General features: G+C 39.7%; 3 protein-coding genes across 4 annotated transcripts; 2 read left to right on the top strand and 1 right to left on the bottom strand.

Annotated features, from left to right (window-relative positions):
• Positions 1-406: 406 nt before the first annotated feature.
• LOC140773411 (3-ketoacyl-CoA synthase 6-like) lies at positions 407-9420 on the top strand. 2 transcript variants are annotated; one of them, XM_073115950.1, is made up of 2 exons: positions 407-901; positions 7747-9420. In XM_073115950.1, the coding sequence occupies exons 1-2, from the start codon at positions 721-723 to the stop codon at positions 9219-9221; spliced, it is 1656 nt and encodes a 551-aa protein (XP_072972051.1). In that variant the 5' UTR covers positions 407-720; the 3' UTR covers positions 9222-9420. The 2 variants fall into 2 exon arrangements, with proteins under 2 accessions (XP_072972051.1, XP_072972049.1); XM_073115948.1 differs by lacking the exon at positions 407-901 and having other exon boundaries at positions 7650-9420.
• On the bottom strand, positions 929-3484 carry LOC140773412 (uncharacterized). Its single transcript, XM_073115951.1, has 2 exons — positions 3322-3484; positions 929-3221 (listed from the first exon to the last, which is right to left on the bottom strand). The coding sequence occupies exons 1-2, from the start codon at positions 3424-3426 to the stop codon at positions 2748-2750; spliced, it is 579 nt and encodes a 192-aa protein (XP_072972052.1). The 5' UTR covers positions 3427-3484; the 3' UTR covers positions 929-2747.
• A 4111-nt stretch (positions 9421-13531) lies between the features above and the next one.
• LOC140774473 (zinc finger protein CONSTANS-LIKE 16-like) lies at positions 13532-15123 on the top strand. Its single transcript, XM_073117482.1, has 2 exons — positions 13532-14569; positions 14674-15123. Exons 1-2 carry the CDS (start codon positions 13622-13624, stop codon positions 14944-14946), a joined length of 1221 nt encoding a protein of 406 aa, XP_072973583.1. The 5' UTR covers positions 13532-13621; the 3' UTR covers positions 14947-15123.
• The last annotated feature ends 1029 nt before the right edge of the window (positions 15124-16152 follow it).

Raw genomic sequence — 16152 nt, 5'->3', positions numbered from 1 at the left:
AAGTCACTGCGTATTCAGAAAGATAAACCGAAACCAGAGATATATATTGTGATCAAAAATAAAATTCCTTATTTACTGTCATTATTTTTCTTCAGATATACCTGTATACATGCCGAATAAAGATTTTTTTTAAAAAAAAAAAAAGACTAAAATGCAGGTGGTGAAACTCAGAAACCAAAATATGACGAAAGGTAAAAACTAGTAGGTGGTCATTGACACCTGCTCAATATCCATGCAGAATACCAATTCCATGCATAATCTATACAAGTAATCATCGAACTAGAGTTAAGTCCAAGTCTTTCTTTCTTCATGAACTTGGTGCATCTTAATAAAAAATTGTCTCATTTAAATTAAAAAAAAAAACGCCACATTAATTGGCATGAAATTTTTGAACTCCAGCATAGCTTCTCTGAATCTGTCTGACTTAAGGCTATAAAACGAAGAACATAATCCATGAAACTCCTGAAGAAAACTAGCATTAGTTTGGGAGTGAGAACTACAGCAATATAAGTTCTTACTTTGAACTGAAAGTTGACGTGGATGTAGCCGCGTACCTTTGTATTCAAGGAGGTTTTGAAACTTCAGGTATTATTGCCCAGTTGCAATAACTATGATATATAAGAAAGTAGATGACACTAACTTCTACATTGTAAGGAAACAATAAACTATGAATCTCAATAATAGTAGCATGTCATAGGAAAAGAATTTGTTGCTTAACCAATGAGTCTCCAAGTTACATCCAACCCATGTTCTATATTTCACATCAATAAAATTAACTACACTTTGGGATACAATGAAATTTTTACACAAACATACATATCCTTGCACAACCCTATACTGATAAGTGATAAACCGATATCAAACCCAGGAGGCTCATTCCGAAATCATGAGCGCAGGGCACTTTGTGAAGCATATTTGTAGAAATGCAGATTCAGCAATAAGATTCACATCTACCTATTGGAGTTCTAGCAACCTCTGGCCTCCGACTTTGCAATATCATTGTCAGCCCAGAAGGGACAAGGTTCCTGCCTCTTACAGTGCCATTTTCTATGAATGATTTGCACATTTAACGAGTATAACTAACAAATATCTGATGGAGCAAAATGAGTTATCTTCAACTATGTGTGGGACAGACGGCTGACGGTGGACAGCCCATCCCTCTTAACTGACATGCCCTGAGAGTAGTAATTCAGTGGCACGGGATCCACATAAAGCGGGAGGATTAACTTCTACTTCAAAGAGTTACCAGCCTAAACTGCAAAAATTCTGCCCTCAAGGCTTTTGATTCTTTCCAGCTATTATTGCTAAAACTCACAGGCATCTTATACATTGACTGAAAGAACGTCTAAGTAATGAATTATTCCAGCAAGTTATATTTTAGAAATAAGTCAACAAATAGAAGACATATAGGAAAGGTATGATTAGCATAAAAAGATATTCTAAACGAAAGTTAATAGAGTATTGAGTACCTTATTATATAACACTTCCACAAAAGTACCTTATCATATTACATTCATAGACCAGTTCCACAATAAGTAGATCAGCTCTAATGAAAAAAACGAAAAGGAATACTATCTTCCGTCAAACACTTAAATCAATATTGATAAAGAAAGTGTCTCTTTCTACTTTACCATGACAATATGCATCAGTATCAACCAGATTATAATCAACAAACATGTAGATCCTCAGTAAAAATCAGACATAATTACCATTTTGCTAAGAGGCAGGGGAAAGAAAGCATATGTATAAGCTCCTCAACAATTGAACAGAAAAAAAAAAAAGCATCTTCCAAATAAATTGTTTGTATTAAAGGTAGAATGCCATCAAGATTATATTTGATGAATCCAACGAATCTCCTGTGTAAAGCCACAGAATATAAGGATAGGTACGGCAATTATGATAAATATGACTGACTGAAAAACATCAATGAGGAGCTGGAGTAAGTTATCTAGGAGTAAGTTATCTAGGAGTATGAAAGTTATTGCTTGAACAAAATAATCAGTAATGGAGGGAGAAAGGAAAACAATACCTGTGATGAACTGCAAAAGCTCCTTGCGAAATTAATTTGAGTCTCTAAACCAGAAATTATGTGCTTCAAGAAAATATGTCATTACAGTTATAAGCAAGTATACATCTAAACAGTAGATTAATTAGCACCTTTGTTGAGCACCAGTTTCCATAATATACACATTAATAAGAAAGTACTACAGCTAAATACTCAAACTTTTTGACCCTGTTAAACTCAGAAGAACAAACAAACAAACAGCAGCACATACATTGTCCTCTAGTAAGTAATGCTATCACGCCATAGTTCAAGAACAACTTCGACACCGCTCAAATTCCACAAATATCTTTTTTGAAAAAAACGAAGCAACATTAACATGAATCTGCAACCAAGAATCTAGATTGGATTTCAAGTTCTCATCATCAACTTAATTTCCTGGTCTGAGGACAAGCGTCTCTAAAAATTAGTATGTAACCCATGCATGCAACACAATTAAAAGAAAATAGGCAATTAATGGCAAAAGGAAATTAAAGAAAGTGTAGATGTGAATAAGTCATTTCCACCTAATTCCATCACGCATTCATCATGCACAACATACACCACAAACACCTAAAACCCTAGACAGTGACCCTGAATGCCAAGCAACAACACTACCCACGACCCTTTCTCCTCTTTTAAATTAGAAGAACACACAAGAACAACATAGAAATTACCAGTTAGTATTCGAATACCATCACCTCCTTCACACGAACCCTACCTCAGCAAACTGCGCCCGGACCTTGGGAGGCCTGCCACGTGGCCTTTTCTCCCCTACGGCAGCCACCGAGAGCCCCATCCCGGCAGAGGTGCCATTCTTGGGCGGCCTGCCGCGTGGCCGCGCGACCTTAACGGGGGCCAATGGATCCCGCGGCTTCGGCGGCCGGCCGCGAGGCCGCGGGAGTCCGGCTGAGTCTCCGTCGCCGGCGCCGGCGAGTTTGGCTTTCGGCGGCCGACCACGGCCGCGCTTAGTGGGAATGGCTCCGGTCTCCGGGATCTTGTAGTTGCCGTCGGCGACTGCGAGCTTCCCGGTGTCGGCCATGCGGGCGAGGTGCGCCGCGAGGAGGGAGGCGTGCGACGGCGGGAGATCTCCGGCGAGGGACGACTCGATGTGGCTCGAGATCGCCGATTTGATTGAGCCGTTGGGATCGGCGAGTGCCGCGAGCGCGGACAAGATCAACTGCGGAGAGAGAGGACAATTAGGTCTTGGGATTCGAGGGCTAACATTTTTTCCCATTTGAAGCTTGGAAATCATGGGGAAAATAGAGACAGAGACTTACCTCGGGGTAAGGAGGAGTTGGGAGTGGAAGTGGAAGTGGAGGTGCTGCTTCCTCAGTGGGAGTGGGAGTGGGAGTAGGAGTAGGAGTAGCAGTGGAAGTCGCCATCGAGAGAGAGAGAGAGAGAGAGAGAGAGAGAGATGTGAGGGGAAAGTGCGAGTTTTCCGTGAGTGTTTCCTCACAGTCACACACATGTGTCAGAGTTGTCTCGCACGGATGTCCATGGATTGCCTGTATACCTGGATGCAGAAATTATTTTCAAACAGGTTACGTGGCAGCTTAATAAATATTTCAAAATTATTAGATTTATAAACTCTTATTAGAAAATATATAAAGGAAAATGGCATTTAGCCAAGAATTGGGCTTCCATTTTTGGGCTGGATTCAATTAAGATATCAAATTTGAGATCCAATCCCAACTTATATAGTGGCAATGAGGTTGTCCACCACTTCTACAGTGACCCCAACTCTTATAGAATCTAATGGAGGTTCTGTCTCATCTTCACTCAAGTATACATTGCATACCAAAATAATTCATCTAAATTTCTATGTCAAATCTAGTTCATTTTAGTCAATTTTTTTTACTTATTATTTATAATTTACCTTAACTTTATATCACATCAAAATAAATTATTATACCATTATTTTAGACCATAAGTAGATATTAGAATACCCTACTCTAAATTAGATTGCACAATTTTTAAAGTAAAAGAAAAATCTAGAATAACTGTAAAATAATACTCTAATGAAAAATCTACCAAACATCAAATCCAACATTCACGAAGACATTCGAACGCGTAATATCATAGACAGGTAGTGGAATCCGACTAATGAGCTAACAGAACAGAGTGTTCAATCTAAATCATGTTGTAAAGTTAACTGTAACATCTTAACTACTTCTGCAATTTTCAGTTCACGAGTTTTACCCTCAGATGCTTTTAAATTTGTCTGTGCAATTAATATCTTGCTACCTAACTTCAACAAGAACTGTTTCTGGCTCACACACAAGAAAGAAATTAATAGAGCGCCTCGCATATTTATAGCTAATTAACTTCAGTGACTCATACATCTTTCAAAACTTTTCAGATATATTTCACATTGGCACTTCGGCATCAGGCATTTCATTCTCGATAAATTTATTGCCTGCAGTTAGATGTATTTATCAAGTTCATAAACCACATATATATAGTTTTCTTTTAAGATATTCCAAGTAATCTCATGTTTAGTCTCCTAGATAACTTAATTAAATGTATATCAAGTTGTATCCTCTTGACCATATATGCATATTGAATCCTTCTTTTCTTTATCTGCAATTAAATGCTCAACTGCATTGTTGACTCCCCCGGGACACAATAATTAGTGATCTTGATTGCAGGTCTTCTTCTTTTGAATAGCCACAGTCCAAACTATTTATTTTGGAAAATGATAGAACTTTTTTAAATGAGGAATCATTTTGAAGATGTTTCCAGGTTCTTTCTTTTTTTCCTTTTTTTTTGCAACTCTACATTGACTTAATTACTTAATTCGAGCAATATTTATAGTGAATATATAGTTAATTTTGTAGTGATAGTCTTTCATTATTTTTGATAAGTTAAACATAATCCTTTTCTTCTCCGGCTGATCTTGTGAGGCTAAATGAAGTTGATGATGCTTATGTAGCTGATTTGGGTCAGGATAGTATTGGTCACATCTTTCGGGATCATAGTAATTTGCTCATTGTCACATAACTAGGCCCAAAAAATAGGATTTCAGCCATTCAACTTGAAGCTGAAGCTCTAAAAGTAACGCTCATTTAGGTGTAAGAACATCAACTCTCTAATCTGGAAATTAAGTCCGACTCGGAGGTGTCGATGAACCTTATCAAAAGTCAGTCATTGGGTTCTTGGAGGATTAAATCTTGTCTGATATTTTTCCTTTGTTAGCTTCTCTAAATATAATTTATATTTCTCATGTGTTTAGATAAGCTAATCAAGCTGCACTGGTTAGCTGCCTTGAGTAAATCTACTTCTTATACTTTTCATTGGTTTAGGTCTATCCTCAAAGAGCTTTTATCTATACTATTGACGGACAAAGAAGCAAGACAAAGAAGGCTTTCTCCCTTGATAGAAATGGTAGATCAAGAATAATTAAAAGGCAACTTGATGTTTGCCGTTCACTTTAAGGCATAAATTTCTCTACCAACTCACCTAGCAGCCAAAGATCATAGTGTTTTTTTACTTGCTTAGATGATTCCAAAAAAAACAAAAAAAGAGTACTGTTTGGTAGGAAGCTTGCATCTCCTGAAATGGGTAACCTCTCTATAAGGACTCTAATGTAGGGTCCTCGTAGTTATGAGCCAATATACACAAAAGATTGTAGATAAATTTATTGCAGAAAAATTAATTAAGTCCCTTTTCCTTCATCCTTCAGCATATATATACAAGTTTAACACCCCATCTAGCTAAAATCCGTACGTATAATTCAATTAATTCGGAATTCTAGTTTCTCTATACTCTTTGGAATCATTCGGTGATAAGATTTCAGTTCATTTTAGAGATGTTGAATGGATTTAAATATGTGCAATGAAATCTGATGATTTTAAGTTGAGTTTAATGGAATTAATTTGCCACTTGAGTTAATTTTTCAAATTCTAAAAGAAAATAATCCTCATTTTGTTACATCCATATTGATGCCCAAGAATAGAATATGGAAAAAGTGAACATAATGAGAGAAAAACTAGCTATCCATTATTTTTCAAACAGAAATATTCAGTTCCAATGAAAACAATTAAATTCTATTAAGTATCATATATAGAGACTAGCATCCCAAATATTTTTTTCTGACTTTGATTTATCTAAATGTGATTTAAGAGCGGTTAAGAAGGAAAATAATTTTTTTAATTAAAGATACTAAAGTATACTAATAAGACAATTTCTTATGATTTTTTTTAATAAACCTTCTAAATAGATTGGCTATCTGATCAATTTCTATACTGTCAATCCTTGCCTGGATGGCTGAATCCCTCTCTCTCCCAATTACTATCACATCAGTTGTGGTAAATGCATTAAAAATGGAGAAAAAGTTAGTTGGGCTGATTGCCAAACTAGATATGCATCTAATTAAACAAGCTAACATCGAGCAATCAGTAAATTGGCACACAATATTTATAAAGATTTATATCAATTTATTTAAAGTTCAGTAAACCTGCTTGGATATCCATAGCTAGTGTTCGATCAATCGCCATCATCATTAACTCCGCTTAATGGTTCTTCCTTTTAGACTCCTTTCTCTATTTGCCAACTTGCCAATTGCCATGCATTTCATTCGTATAATGCTTACTATGGTCCAATCATACTATTATCTCAATATTATACACAGAAAAATCGTAATCATCAACTTAGATGAGTAACCAAGCATTTCTTTTTTGCTATATTTTCTCGGGTAATTAAAATGGTGATTCCTTTATTGATTAGAAATTAGTATTTGTTTCTTTTATGGGAAGTGATCTAACCCCATTTGCACCCATAACCCATATTCTTAGGAATTGACGATAAGATAGGGATTGATAAATAAAAGAAGATCAAGGAATAAATACTGAAAATTATATAAACAGTTTCAGATCACCCTCCTCCAACTGCCCAACTCCCAACGCCCAACTCCGAACTCCTAAAGCCTAATCATCCCACGGATTTCATCACGGCAGGTAGAACAACCCATCAATCTCCACACTAAAAAATAAAAAGGAATACGCAACTTGAGGAGCTGCAGGCATTTAATATCTCCCAGGTATCATCGACATTATTTTCAGTCAATGTGGTAGGTTTGTCATTGCTTTATTTACGTTGATTTATTTTTTTTTTTTCCTTTTATCTCCAAGACTTCAGATAGCTTTCGAGGTGGGGGAAAGTTTCCACTCGAACTTATTCATGGAAATGACACTTAAGAGTGAATATTCGCATCAAAGAGGATAACAGTCAACAGTAGAGATGACAAATGAGCACTTACAGTTAAAAACTTTTTTTTCACTAATCTATTCAACTACTTTCTTTATAACGTCACATATATGAAACTAATATAAATTTTTAACGTCATACATACTTAGATATAGGAGTTATATATTAATATATATCCTAGGATATGCACGGTATAGTGATGTAATTTCTCATATATAATATGATATAATATTTATTTATTTATTTAGATAGACAGATAGATAGATAGTTGGAAGGTTATTGAGATTATATAAGACAAGTAGTGTATTTATGCTCTTTAAACTAATCTAATTAACCCGTCAACTGTCCTCATTTAATGGTCGGCCGAAGTCCTTATAAATTCTATCCCACCACCTCAGTCTTTCTTCAAACACCAGCAATAGCCATTAATCCTCAAGATATATCTTAGCTCTCTCTCTCTCTCTCTCTCTCTCTCTTAAAGATGCCGGCCACCGGGATGCCCGACTTCTCCAGCTCCGTCAAGCTCAAGTATGTCAAACTCGGCTACCAATGCCTGGTCAACAACTTCCTCACCTTCCTCCTCGTCCCGGCGATCGCCGCCACGGCTCTCGAGCTCGTCCGCCTCGGTCCGGAGGAGATCCTGTCTCTGTGGAACTCCCTCCACTTGGATCTCATCCACCTAATCTGCACCACCTTCCTCGTCGTCTTCGTGGCCACCGTCTACTTCATCTCCCGCCCCCGCCCCGTCTACCTCGTCGACTATGCCTGCTACAAGCCTCCGGCGAGCTGCCGCGTCCCCTACGCCACCTTCATGGAACACTGCCGCCTCTTCAACTCCGATGAGAAGACCGTCCAGTTCCAGACGCGAATCTTGGAGCGCTCCGGCCTCGGGGAGGAGACGTACCTCCCGCCGGCGAACCACTACATACCTCCGACCCCCACCATGGAGGCGGCTCGGGCCGAGGCGCGCCTCGTGATCTTCTCGGCCATCGACGATCTGTTGAAGAGGACGGGCATCAAGCCCAAGGACATCGACATCCTCGTCGTAAACTGCAGCTTATTCTCGCCGACGCCGTCGCTATCGGCGATGATCATTAACAACTACAAGCTGCGCAGCAACATACGAAGCTTCAACTTGTCCGGCATGGGTTGCAGCGCAGGGCTCATCTCGATCGATCTGGCGCGCGACATGCTCCAAGTCCACGCCAATTCCAACGCCCTCGTCATATCCACCGAGATCATCACCCCTAACTTCTACCGCGGCAGCCGCCGGGACATGCTGCTGCCCAACTGCCTCTTCCGCATGGGCGCCGCCGCCATCCTCCTCTCCAACCGCCGCCGCGAAGCCAGCCGCGCTAAGTACAAACTCGTCCACGTGGTCCGCACCCACAAAGGCGCCGACGACCGCGCCTACCGCTGCGTCTTCGAGGAAGAAGACAGCGAAGGCCACTCGGGGATCTCTTTATCCAAAGATCTCATGGCCATCGCCGGAGAAGCGTTAAAATCCAACATCACCACGATTGGCCCACTAGTCCTCCCCATGTCGGAGCAACTCCTCTTCTTCGTAACCCTCGTCGGTCGCAAGCTCATCAACCCAAAATGGAAACCATACATCCCGGATTTCAAGCAAGCGTTCGAACACTTCTGCATACACGCAGGCGGTCGCGCCGTCATCGACGAGCTCCAGAAGAATCTCCAGCTGTCGGCGGAGCACGTGGAGGCCTCCCGCATGGCGCTGCATCGGTTCGGCAACACCTCGAGCAGCTCGCTCTGGTACGAGCTCAACTACATCGAGTCCAAGGGCCGGATGCGGCGCGGCGACCGCGTCTGGCAAATCGGGTTCGGTAGCGGGTTCAAATGCAACAGCGCCGTTTGGAAGTGCATCCGAACCGTTAAGACCCCTGTAGACGGGCCCTGGGCCGATTGCATCCATCGTTACCCAGTCGAAATCCCGGAGATCGTCAAGCTCTAAATTTACACGTCAAAACCTCTCTACATATCAGAAAAAAGTTATCAACCATCGTATAGACTATTTGGTATCACCAAACTGTTTGAATCTTCTTCTTTCTTTTATTTCTTTCTTTCTTTCTTTTCTTCTGTTGCTATGTAACAGATGCAATTTTATGTAACAAATTGAATTAAATGGGATGGTGAAAACAATACTTGTTTCAGCTGATGATTTCGCCATGCCGGTGGTGAATTCATTAAGATGTGGATGGATGGGATGAATCTCATAAATTTAGTTGCTGGGTTTGGTAGAGATATAGATTCCAGCTGGGGGGAGGGGATGTAATAAATGCTTGTGCTTTCTTGCCAGGGGTTCTCATTGCTTCCATGTGAGTTATTAAATTTGTTCTGTTGAACGCCAACCCCATGACGAGGATCTCGAGTCGGCTCCAGAATAAATGGGGTGATTAATTTTCGTACTTTCTTTTGTGCCGAACCGTGGTTTAGTGACAGACAACAAATTTAGATTAAGGAACAAAAATTATGATCTTGCTTCGAGTATTTACCTCTCTTCCTCTTTCCTAACTTTTTTTTTTTCTCTCAATGTTTTAAGGCCATAATTTGTGTCCTTAATTGACCTCAAAAGGTGAGGAACGAATTAATGTCTGAAGATTATATATGTTTTGGCGTTAGAATGCTCCATTGCAAAGCTTATTATCACAGTTGGAACAGTATTTATGAGATAAAAAGTGTGCCAATTTCTTTCGAACAGGAAAAGAATAGAAGGAAATAGAAAGGGAAAGAGAAGAATGAGTAATACTTCATCCTTGGTTTGGTATTAAGTAATTAACATTGGCATCTACCTAACCTTGTGAATAATCTACGGATTCACAAGTTATCAAAAACAATATATAACTAACATCATTAACAACAAGAATCCATCAACTATTAACTTCATAAAAAACGAAGAGATCAACTTAGTTAACTTCATAAATGATATATATATATATATATATATATATATATATATGGAGAGAGAGAGAGAGAGGAGATCTAGAGGATTGCATATTCCCTATGGATCCATGACGAGTCGCATACTTGGTCAATCCAAACAACACTAGTAAACCCCAAGGAGCATCTCCTAACGATAAATTAAAAGAGAATAACAAAGATTTAGAACAATGGAGAATAGAGATCTGAACTAAGAACATCCAAAAGGAGTACAATTATTACTCCCTGGAATTCACATCACATAAGAAAAGAGGCCAGCAACGCATGCACGTCACTAGTCTTTCTACTCACAACCCTCGTCAATAAAGCAAGGCCACATGCATTGCAATGGGTTAAGAGACATCCACGTAGCCTTTCAGTACTTGTGGGTCCATCTCAGCAACCCAGTTCTGCGTCTTATTTCGCACAGCTACTATCAATGTGAAAAGCCCCGAGAGTAAAAGACATCACCTAAGCTTTTCTGATGAGAATAATTAGTATCAATATATATATATATATATATCATCAAGATGGGCACCTCTTAGGCAAAGGAGAATAAATCTTTATTGCTGCAAAAAGTTCTATCCTTGTTCTTACTTATGGTTTTGTTTCATATACTATTAAGAAATGAGAATAATGGATGTAAGTATGGTATCTTTTGAGAGACATATATATATATATATATATATATATATATATATATATTAGAATTTACGTATTCTTCCCAGGAATAAAGAAGCCAGTGAAGACTTGTGCCATTCTTGCAGCAGTTTTAAGTGGATTTCTGAGCAGCATGGCAGCCAATCATGGTCTGGCAAGTATCTGGACTGCAGCAAATTGCACATAAATGTGTAGCTAGTAATTGAATATATCAGACAGTCAATGTCATGATCAATTCGATCAGTGGGAAATATAGTTGGATTATATGGGATCTATATATGTTTAAATCCAAAAGTGTCGGTTCTTTGAAAGGGATATGCTTTGTGTTTGGACTTGGAAAATTTCCACTGTTGTTATTTCGTTGGATTATTTAGATCGATGTCTGGTTAAATGTGTCATCCTTATCCAAACGCATCACGTACTGTAACTATCTCTGCAGCTTTCCAAATACTTCAAGACTCCAAGTCAAGACTAATTAAATGAGAGAAAAAGTATAGAGAGAAATAAGGCGACAACTTATATTAGATCTTTAGTAAGAATTACTCGTCATTATCCAGATGCATGACTTACTGTTGCCGTATCTTTAGCTTATCTCAAGTACCATGAATAACTTGAGAAAGATATGATAAAGAGTGGATCGAGATAGATAACAAAGCTCACAATTAATAAATATTTGTTAGAAAAGATTAACAGCTTTATATATATATATATATATATATATATATATAGGGAGAGGTTTACTTCGGTTGGTAGAGTTCACGTTAAAAATTAATGCACTCAACTGTCTACATCGGTAAAAGATGATAAATATAAAAAGTAATATTTGTCTAATTTTGAAGATTTCCTGGCTATTAATAATTGAGATAAAACAAAATTATTAGTAAAGCATGCTACGTTATTGACATTACTTTGTAGGAGACATGTAAAACTGTTCAAATTTTGTCTCACATGTATACATCTAAGTATTGATGATCAAATAGTGATGCCGACATGGTGGTGGTGTAAACGGACCAAGCTTGGCAGAGAAGATTCGCTCAAAATTAATTTCGAATATTTTTTTTTTTTAATGCAGGCTTAGCTTGCTTGTTTTTGAGAGTTCAATTCGAGTTCAAATTTTATATGAGCTCAATTCAAGCCCGTTTTAATTGAGCTTAACTCAACTCTAATTCATGCTCCAGTTTTAATTGAGCTTAACTCAAGTCTAATTCATGCTCCATTCTTAGACAAGCTTAATGCAATCCTTATTAAGGCTGGAAAAAATCAAGTTTAATTCAAGCTTAAACTAAATAAGATTCAATTAAAGCGATCAAAGTTAGAGATTGATATAAACAATTAGATCTTAATCTAATGATCATAAATTATTCTATAAATTAATATTGTATATATATTTAAGTTTTATCGAGCTATGCTGAGCAAGATGGATTATAATAACACTTTATTCAAAATATATTTTAAACTTCATTTTTATCCAGGTTTCAATTGCTTTAATTCAAACTGAACTAAATAGTGCTCAGAGCTGCTAAATATAAGACTATGTGAGTTACAAAACTGCTACACGAAACGCTATTTAATTATAAGTTGTTAATATGATCAGTAATTTATATATAAGTTTAAAAATAGCTAAGAAAATTACTAAGTTTTAGAATAATTTTTTTATATAATTATAAATAAGTAATATTTTGGATCAACAACTTCTAAATTAAATCACTTAAAACGAAAGTGACTTATATAAAAATTGTTCCCATATAAATTCCATAGCAAAAAGAGGAAAAAAAAACATCCACTATATATATATATATATATATATATATATAATGTATATGTAAAGGGGGAAAGAGAGAGAGAGAGAGAGAGAGAGGGAGAGAGAGAATTTAGGGTGGAGAATGGGAGTTTGGGTAGAACCACAGAGCGCCACCTGCCATGCCGCATCACTCTCACGTTCCTCAGCCCAATGGGCCACCGAGCCAACCAACCAACAAAAGGTTACATCAAACCACGTGACGATGGCGACGACAGAATCAAGATCGTATCCATCCGGATTGCAGTGCAGACGTTCGTTACCACCATGCACCACAGTCCTGCACACTCGCTTGCACACAATCTGCAATAAAAATTAAGTAAAAGAGAGATCAATCGACCCGGTCGCCACGTCCCCCTCTCCTGTACAATTCTCTGCCCCCTCCAAATCTAGAAATAACTGCAGTGAAACCGAACGAAACCCCGCGACTGGCTGCACAGGATGGATGGGGTACGGTGGCAAGAATTCAGTGGTTGTAGCGGACAATACTCGTCCCTTCAAATTGAATCCCTTGGAGAAGGTCAGTAGCCATAGGAGGCGGGGGACCACACCACTTAGTCACAAAGGAGCCAATGGGGGAAAGCAACTCGACTGATAGATACGTGATAGCCCAGCCGAGTGTCGAGTGTCAATCTTCCACGTGGGCCCCACGCGAAATCCCACTATATGACTCCTCGCCCAATAGCATTCCAGGCAAACGGATGGCCTTTTACCTCCGGACCAATCGCGCGCGAGATAAGCCCCTTCCCGCGGGACCCATCATACTCCCTTACCCTCTCGCCTTTCGCCACGCAAGAGAAAAGCGCACCTGTGGGTCCGCCCCGCCCTGCCCTCGTCTCATTATTACAGCCTTCGTAGTCGTACTGAATAAATATAAGAAAAGGAGGTGATATTTCTCTCCAATGTTCTCCATCACAATCCTCCCAATTCAGCAGTGGTGAAGGTGAGGTTGAGGGCGAATACGGATTCGGATCTTGATGAGCAACTCCGAGAAGCACCGGATGGCCGCCGCGAGCGCCGTCGGGGCGAAGACCGCGCGTGCATGCGATGGCTGCCTCCGGCGGCGGGCGCGGTGGTACTGCGCGGCGGACGACGCCTTCCTTTGCCAGGCTTGCGACACGTCGGTCCACACCGCCAACCCCCTCGCCCGACGCCACCACCGCCTTCGCCTCGCCTCCTCCTCCTCCCGCCCTCCTCCTCTTCCTCTTGACGCCGACCACCCATCAAGTCCCGCGTGGCTACACGGATTCAAGCGCAAGGCCCGCACTCCACGCGGCAAGACGGGGGCGAATCTTAAAGCAGAGCCGACTACGCTCGTCCCGGATCTCGAGGAAGAGAAGAGGATCGAGGAGGAAGGAGATGAGGAGGAGGAGGAGGAAGCGGAGGTGGAGTTGCTCTACCGCGTGCCGATCTTTGACCCCATACTCACCGAGTTCTGCTCGCCTCCGCGTCATCTCGACGAGTGCAACGACTCCTCGATCGAGGAGTTGAATTTGAAGCCTGCCGAGGTAGCCCACGTCTCCCCGAGCGCAGGCGGCATCGATGATGACGTCCTCACCGGGTTCCAGCCGTCCGATATAGACCTCGCAGAGTTCGCCGCCGACATGGAGAACCTTCTCGGGCTGGGTCTGACGGAAGATGGCGAGAAGCCAGAGGTGAAGGCGGAATTTAACGACGTGGGTATGGAGATGGAGATTGAATTCGACTGCGGCGATCTCAGCTCGCCCAAGGGAGAATTGCTCGAAGAGCAAATAGCAGCGGAGGAGGGGGAGGTGATGGTATCATCAAGATCTGGAGACTGCAAGATGATGCTGAGGTTGGATTATGAAGCCGTTATCACGGCGTGGTCTCACAGGGATTGCTCACCGTGGACCGACGGTGAACGGCCCCAGTTTAATCCCGACGACTGCTTGCCTGACTTTCCGGTAGGTTATATATACATATTTATATACATGTATCGATCTTTTAGTTTCAGGATTGGCATGAAATGGTAGTTATATTAAACGCTGAATTGTTCATGTAATTATAGGGGATGTGGAATGGAGGAGGTAGCGGGGATGAGGTAGGATTAGTAGGGGCGGCGTGCATGGCGGCCGGGGACGGGGGAAGGGAGGCGAGGGTGTCGAGGTACCGTGAGAAGCGGCGGACGCGGCTGTTCTCGAAGAAGATAAGGTACGAGGTGCGGAAGCTCAACGCGGAGAAGCGGCCGCGGATGAAAGGGCGGTTCGTGAAGCGGGCGGCCTTTCTTTCGGCTCCGCCGGCGGTGGGGGCTGCGCCGATCCCTGGGCCCTTTGCTTTTTGATGGGCTTAAATAATCCCCCCTCCATAGCTCTTAGTACATAACCTCTTTTATTTTATTTTACTTTACTTTTGTTTAGCTTTACTGATCTTTTCGTTCTGTGAATTAGGAAGTCATATTTATAAACCAGAACCTTAATTTCAATAATTAAGGATAGCTATATGCTTCTTTGATGCTTAATTACTGATCAGGACTTCAGTATAGAGATAGTGAATATGGAACATAAGATGTTATGTATTTTATTTATATATACATACATCAAGATGGTATCTTAATTTCTCATGGTTAACTACAAAGCAGCGGCAAATGAGCTTCTGATTTGAGAGAGAGATCAGGAGATCAGCAGAAGTTTAGAAGGATGGAGAAGAGTGTATAATCTACTACTCGAATTTAATAAAAGTAACTGAGAAAATAGCATTAATCCAAGCCTCTGGTCCCAAAGTTTTCTGTCGACTTCTTGCGATGACCAGATTTTCTTTTTCTTTTTCTAATTATCAAGTATATATTAAATGCTAACTATCCAACTTCATTATCAACCAAACTTTTACATATTCATAATCAAGAAATATAAAACAATATAATCTTTTAAAATTTTAACTAAAATTAGAGTTAATTATATCTTGATCGGCTAAAATATCGTTCGCTGCTACTCTAAGTTAATACTCCATTAGAATTTTTGTTAGAAATAATTTTAAAATAAAATCTGGCTAACTAAGTAGAAGGACAAAAAAAACTAAGTGCTTGAGAGAATTTTGAGGTATTATAAGAGTCAAATATCGATATAGTGGCATGTGAATGAAAACAAAATTAAAATGTATAACGCCGTTAGTTGAGAGCTTTTTTAAATATTGTATCTAATAGATACAGTATTTAATGAAAAATTTATTATTTAATTTGGTGCACAAAATCTAAACAATAGTATTTTAAAAAACTAATTAAACTCAGCTAAAATTTTTAGCATCTATTTGGATCAAATAGATATCAAAGACTGCATCTAATCATCCTGACATAATCTTTCTCCTCTTATTTCGATCCATCTCATTTCGATCCCAACTCAACCATAACCCATCTCTCTCATTACTACCTATTTCTATCCTCAACCCTAATGCATTTTTTCTTTCCTCTCATCCCTTCTATTCTTTTCTTATTAAACACTTGTTTACTAAATACGTTATTATGAAATATAGCTAACAAAATATGCATTTAACA

This window comes from Typha angustifolia, chromosome 13, assembly GCF_048772165.1.
Source record: "Typha angustifolia cultivar Huaian chromosome 13, ASM4877216v1, whole genome shotgun sequence".
Taxonomy (NCBI): Eukaryota; Viridiplantae; Streptophyta; class Magnoliopsida; order Poales; family Typhaceae; genus Typha; species Typha angustifolia.
This window is presented reverse-complemented; position numbering and strand designations above follow the sequence as displayed.

Coding starts and splice junctions, on each gene's coding strand:
- LOC140773411 (XM_073115950.1), top strand. CDS start 721: ATGAGTCTCCAAGTTACATCCAACCCATGTTCTATATTTCACATCAAT. Junction 902..7,746: donor AAATCATGAGCGCAGGGCAC/TTTGTGAAGCAT, acceptor CGGCCACCGGGA/TGCCCGACTTCTCCAGCTCC.
- LOC140773412 (XM_073115951.1), bottom strand. CDS start 3,426: ATGGCGACTTCCACTGCTACTCCTACTCCTACTCCCACTCCCACTCCC. Junction 3,222..3,321: donor CAACTCCTCCTTACCCCGAG/GTAAGTCTCTGT, acceptor CTCTCTCCGCAG/TTGATCTTGTCCGCGCTCGC.
- LOC140774473 (XM_073117482.1), top strand. CDS start 13,622: ATGAGCAACTCCGAGAAGCACCGGATGGCCGCCGCGAGCGCCGTCGGG. Junction 14,570..14,673: donor ACTGCTTGCCTGACTTTCCG/GTAGGTTATATA, acceptor ATGTAATTATAG/GGGATGTGGAATGGAGGAGG.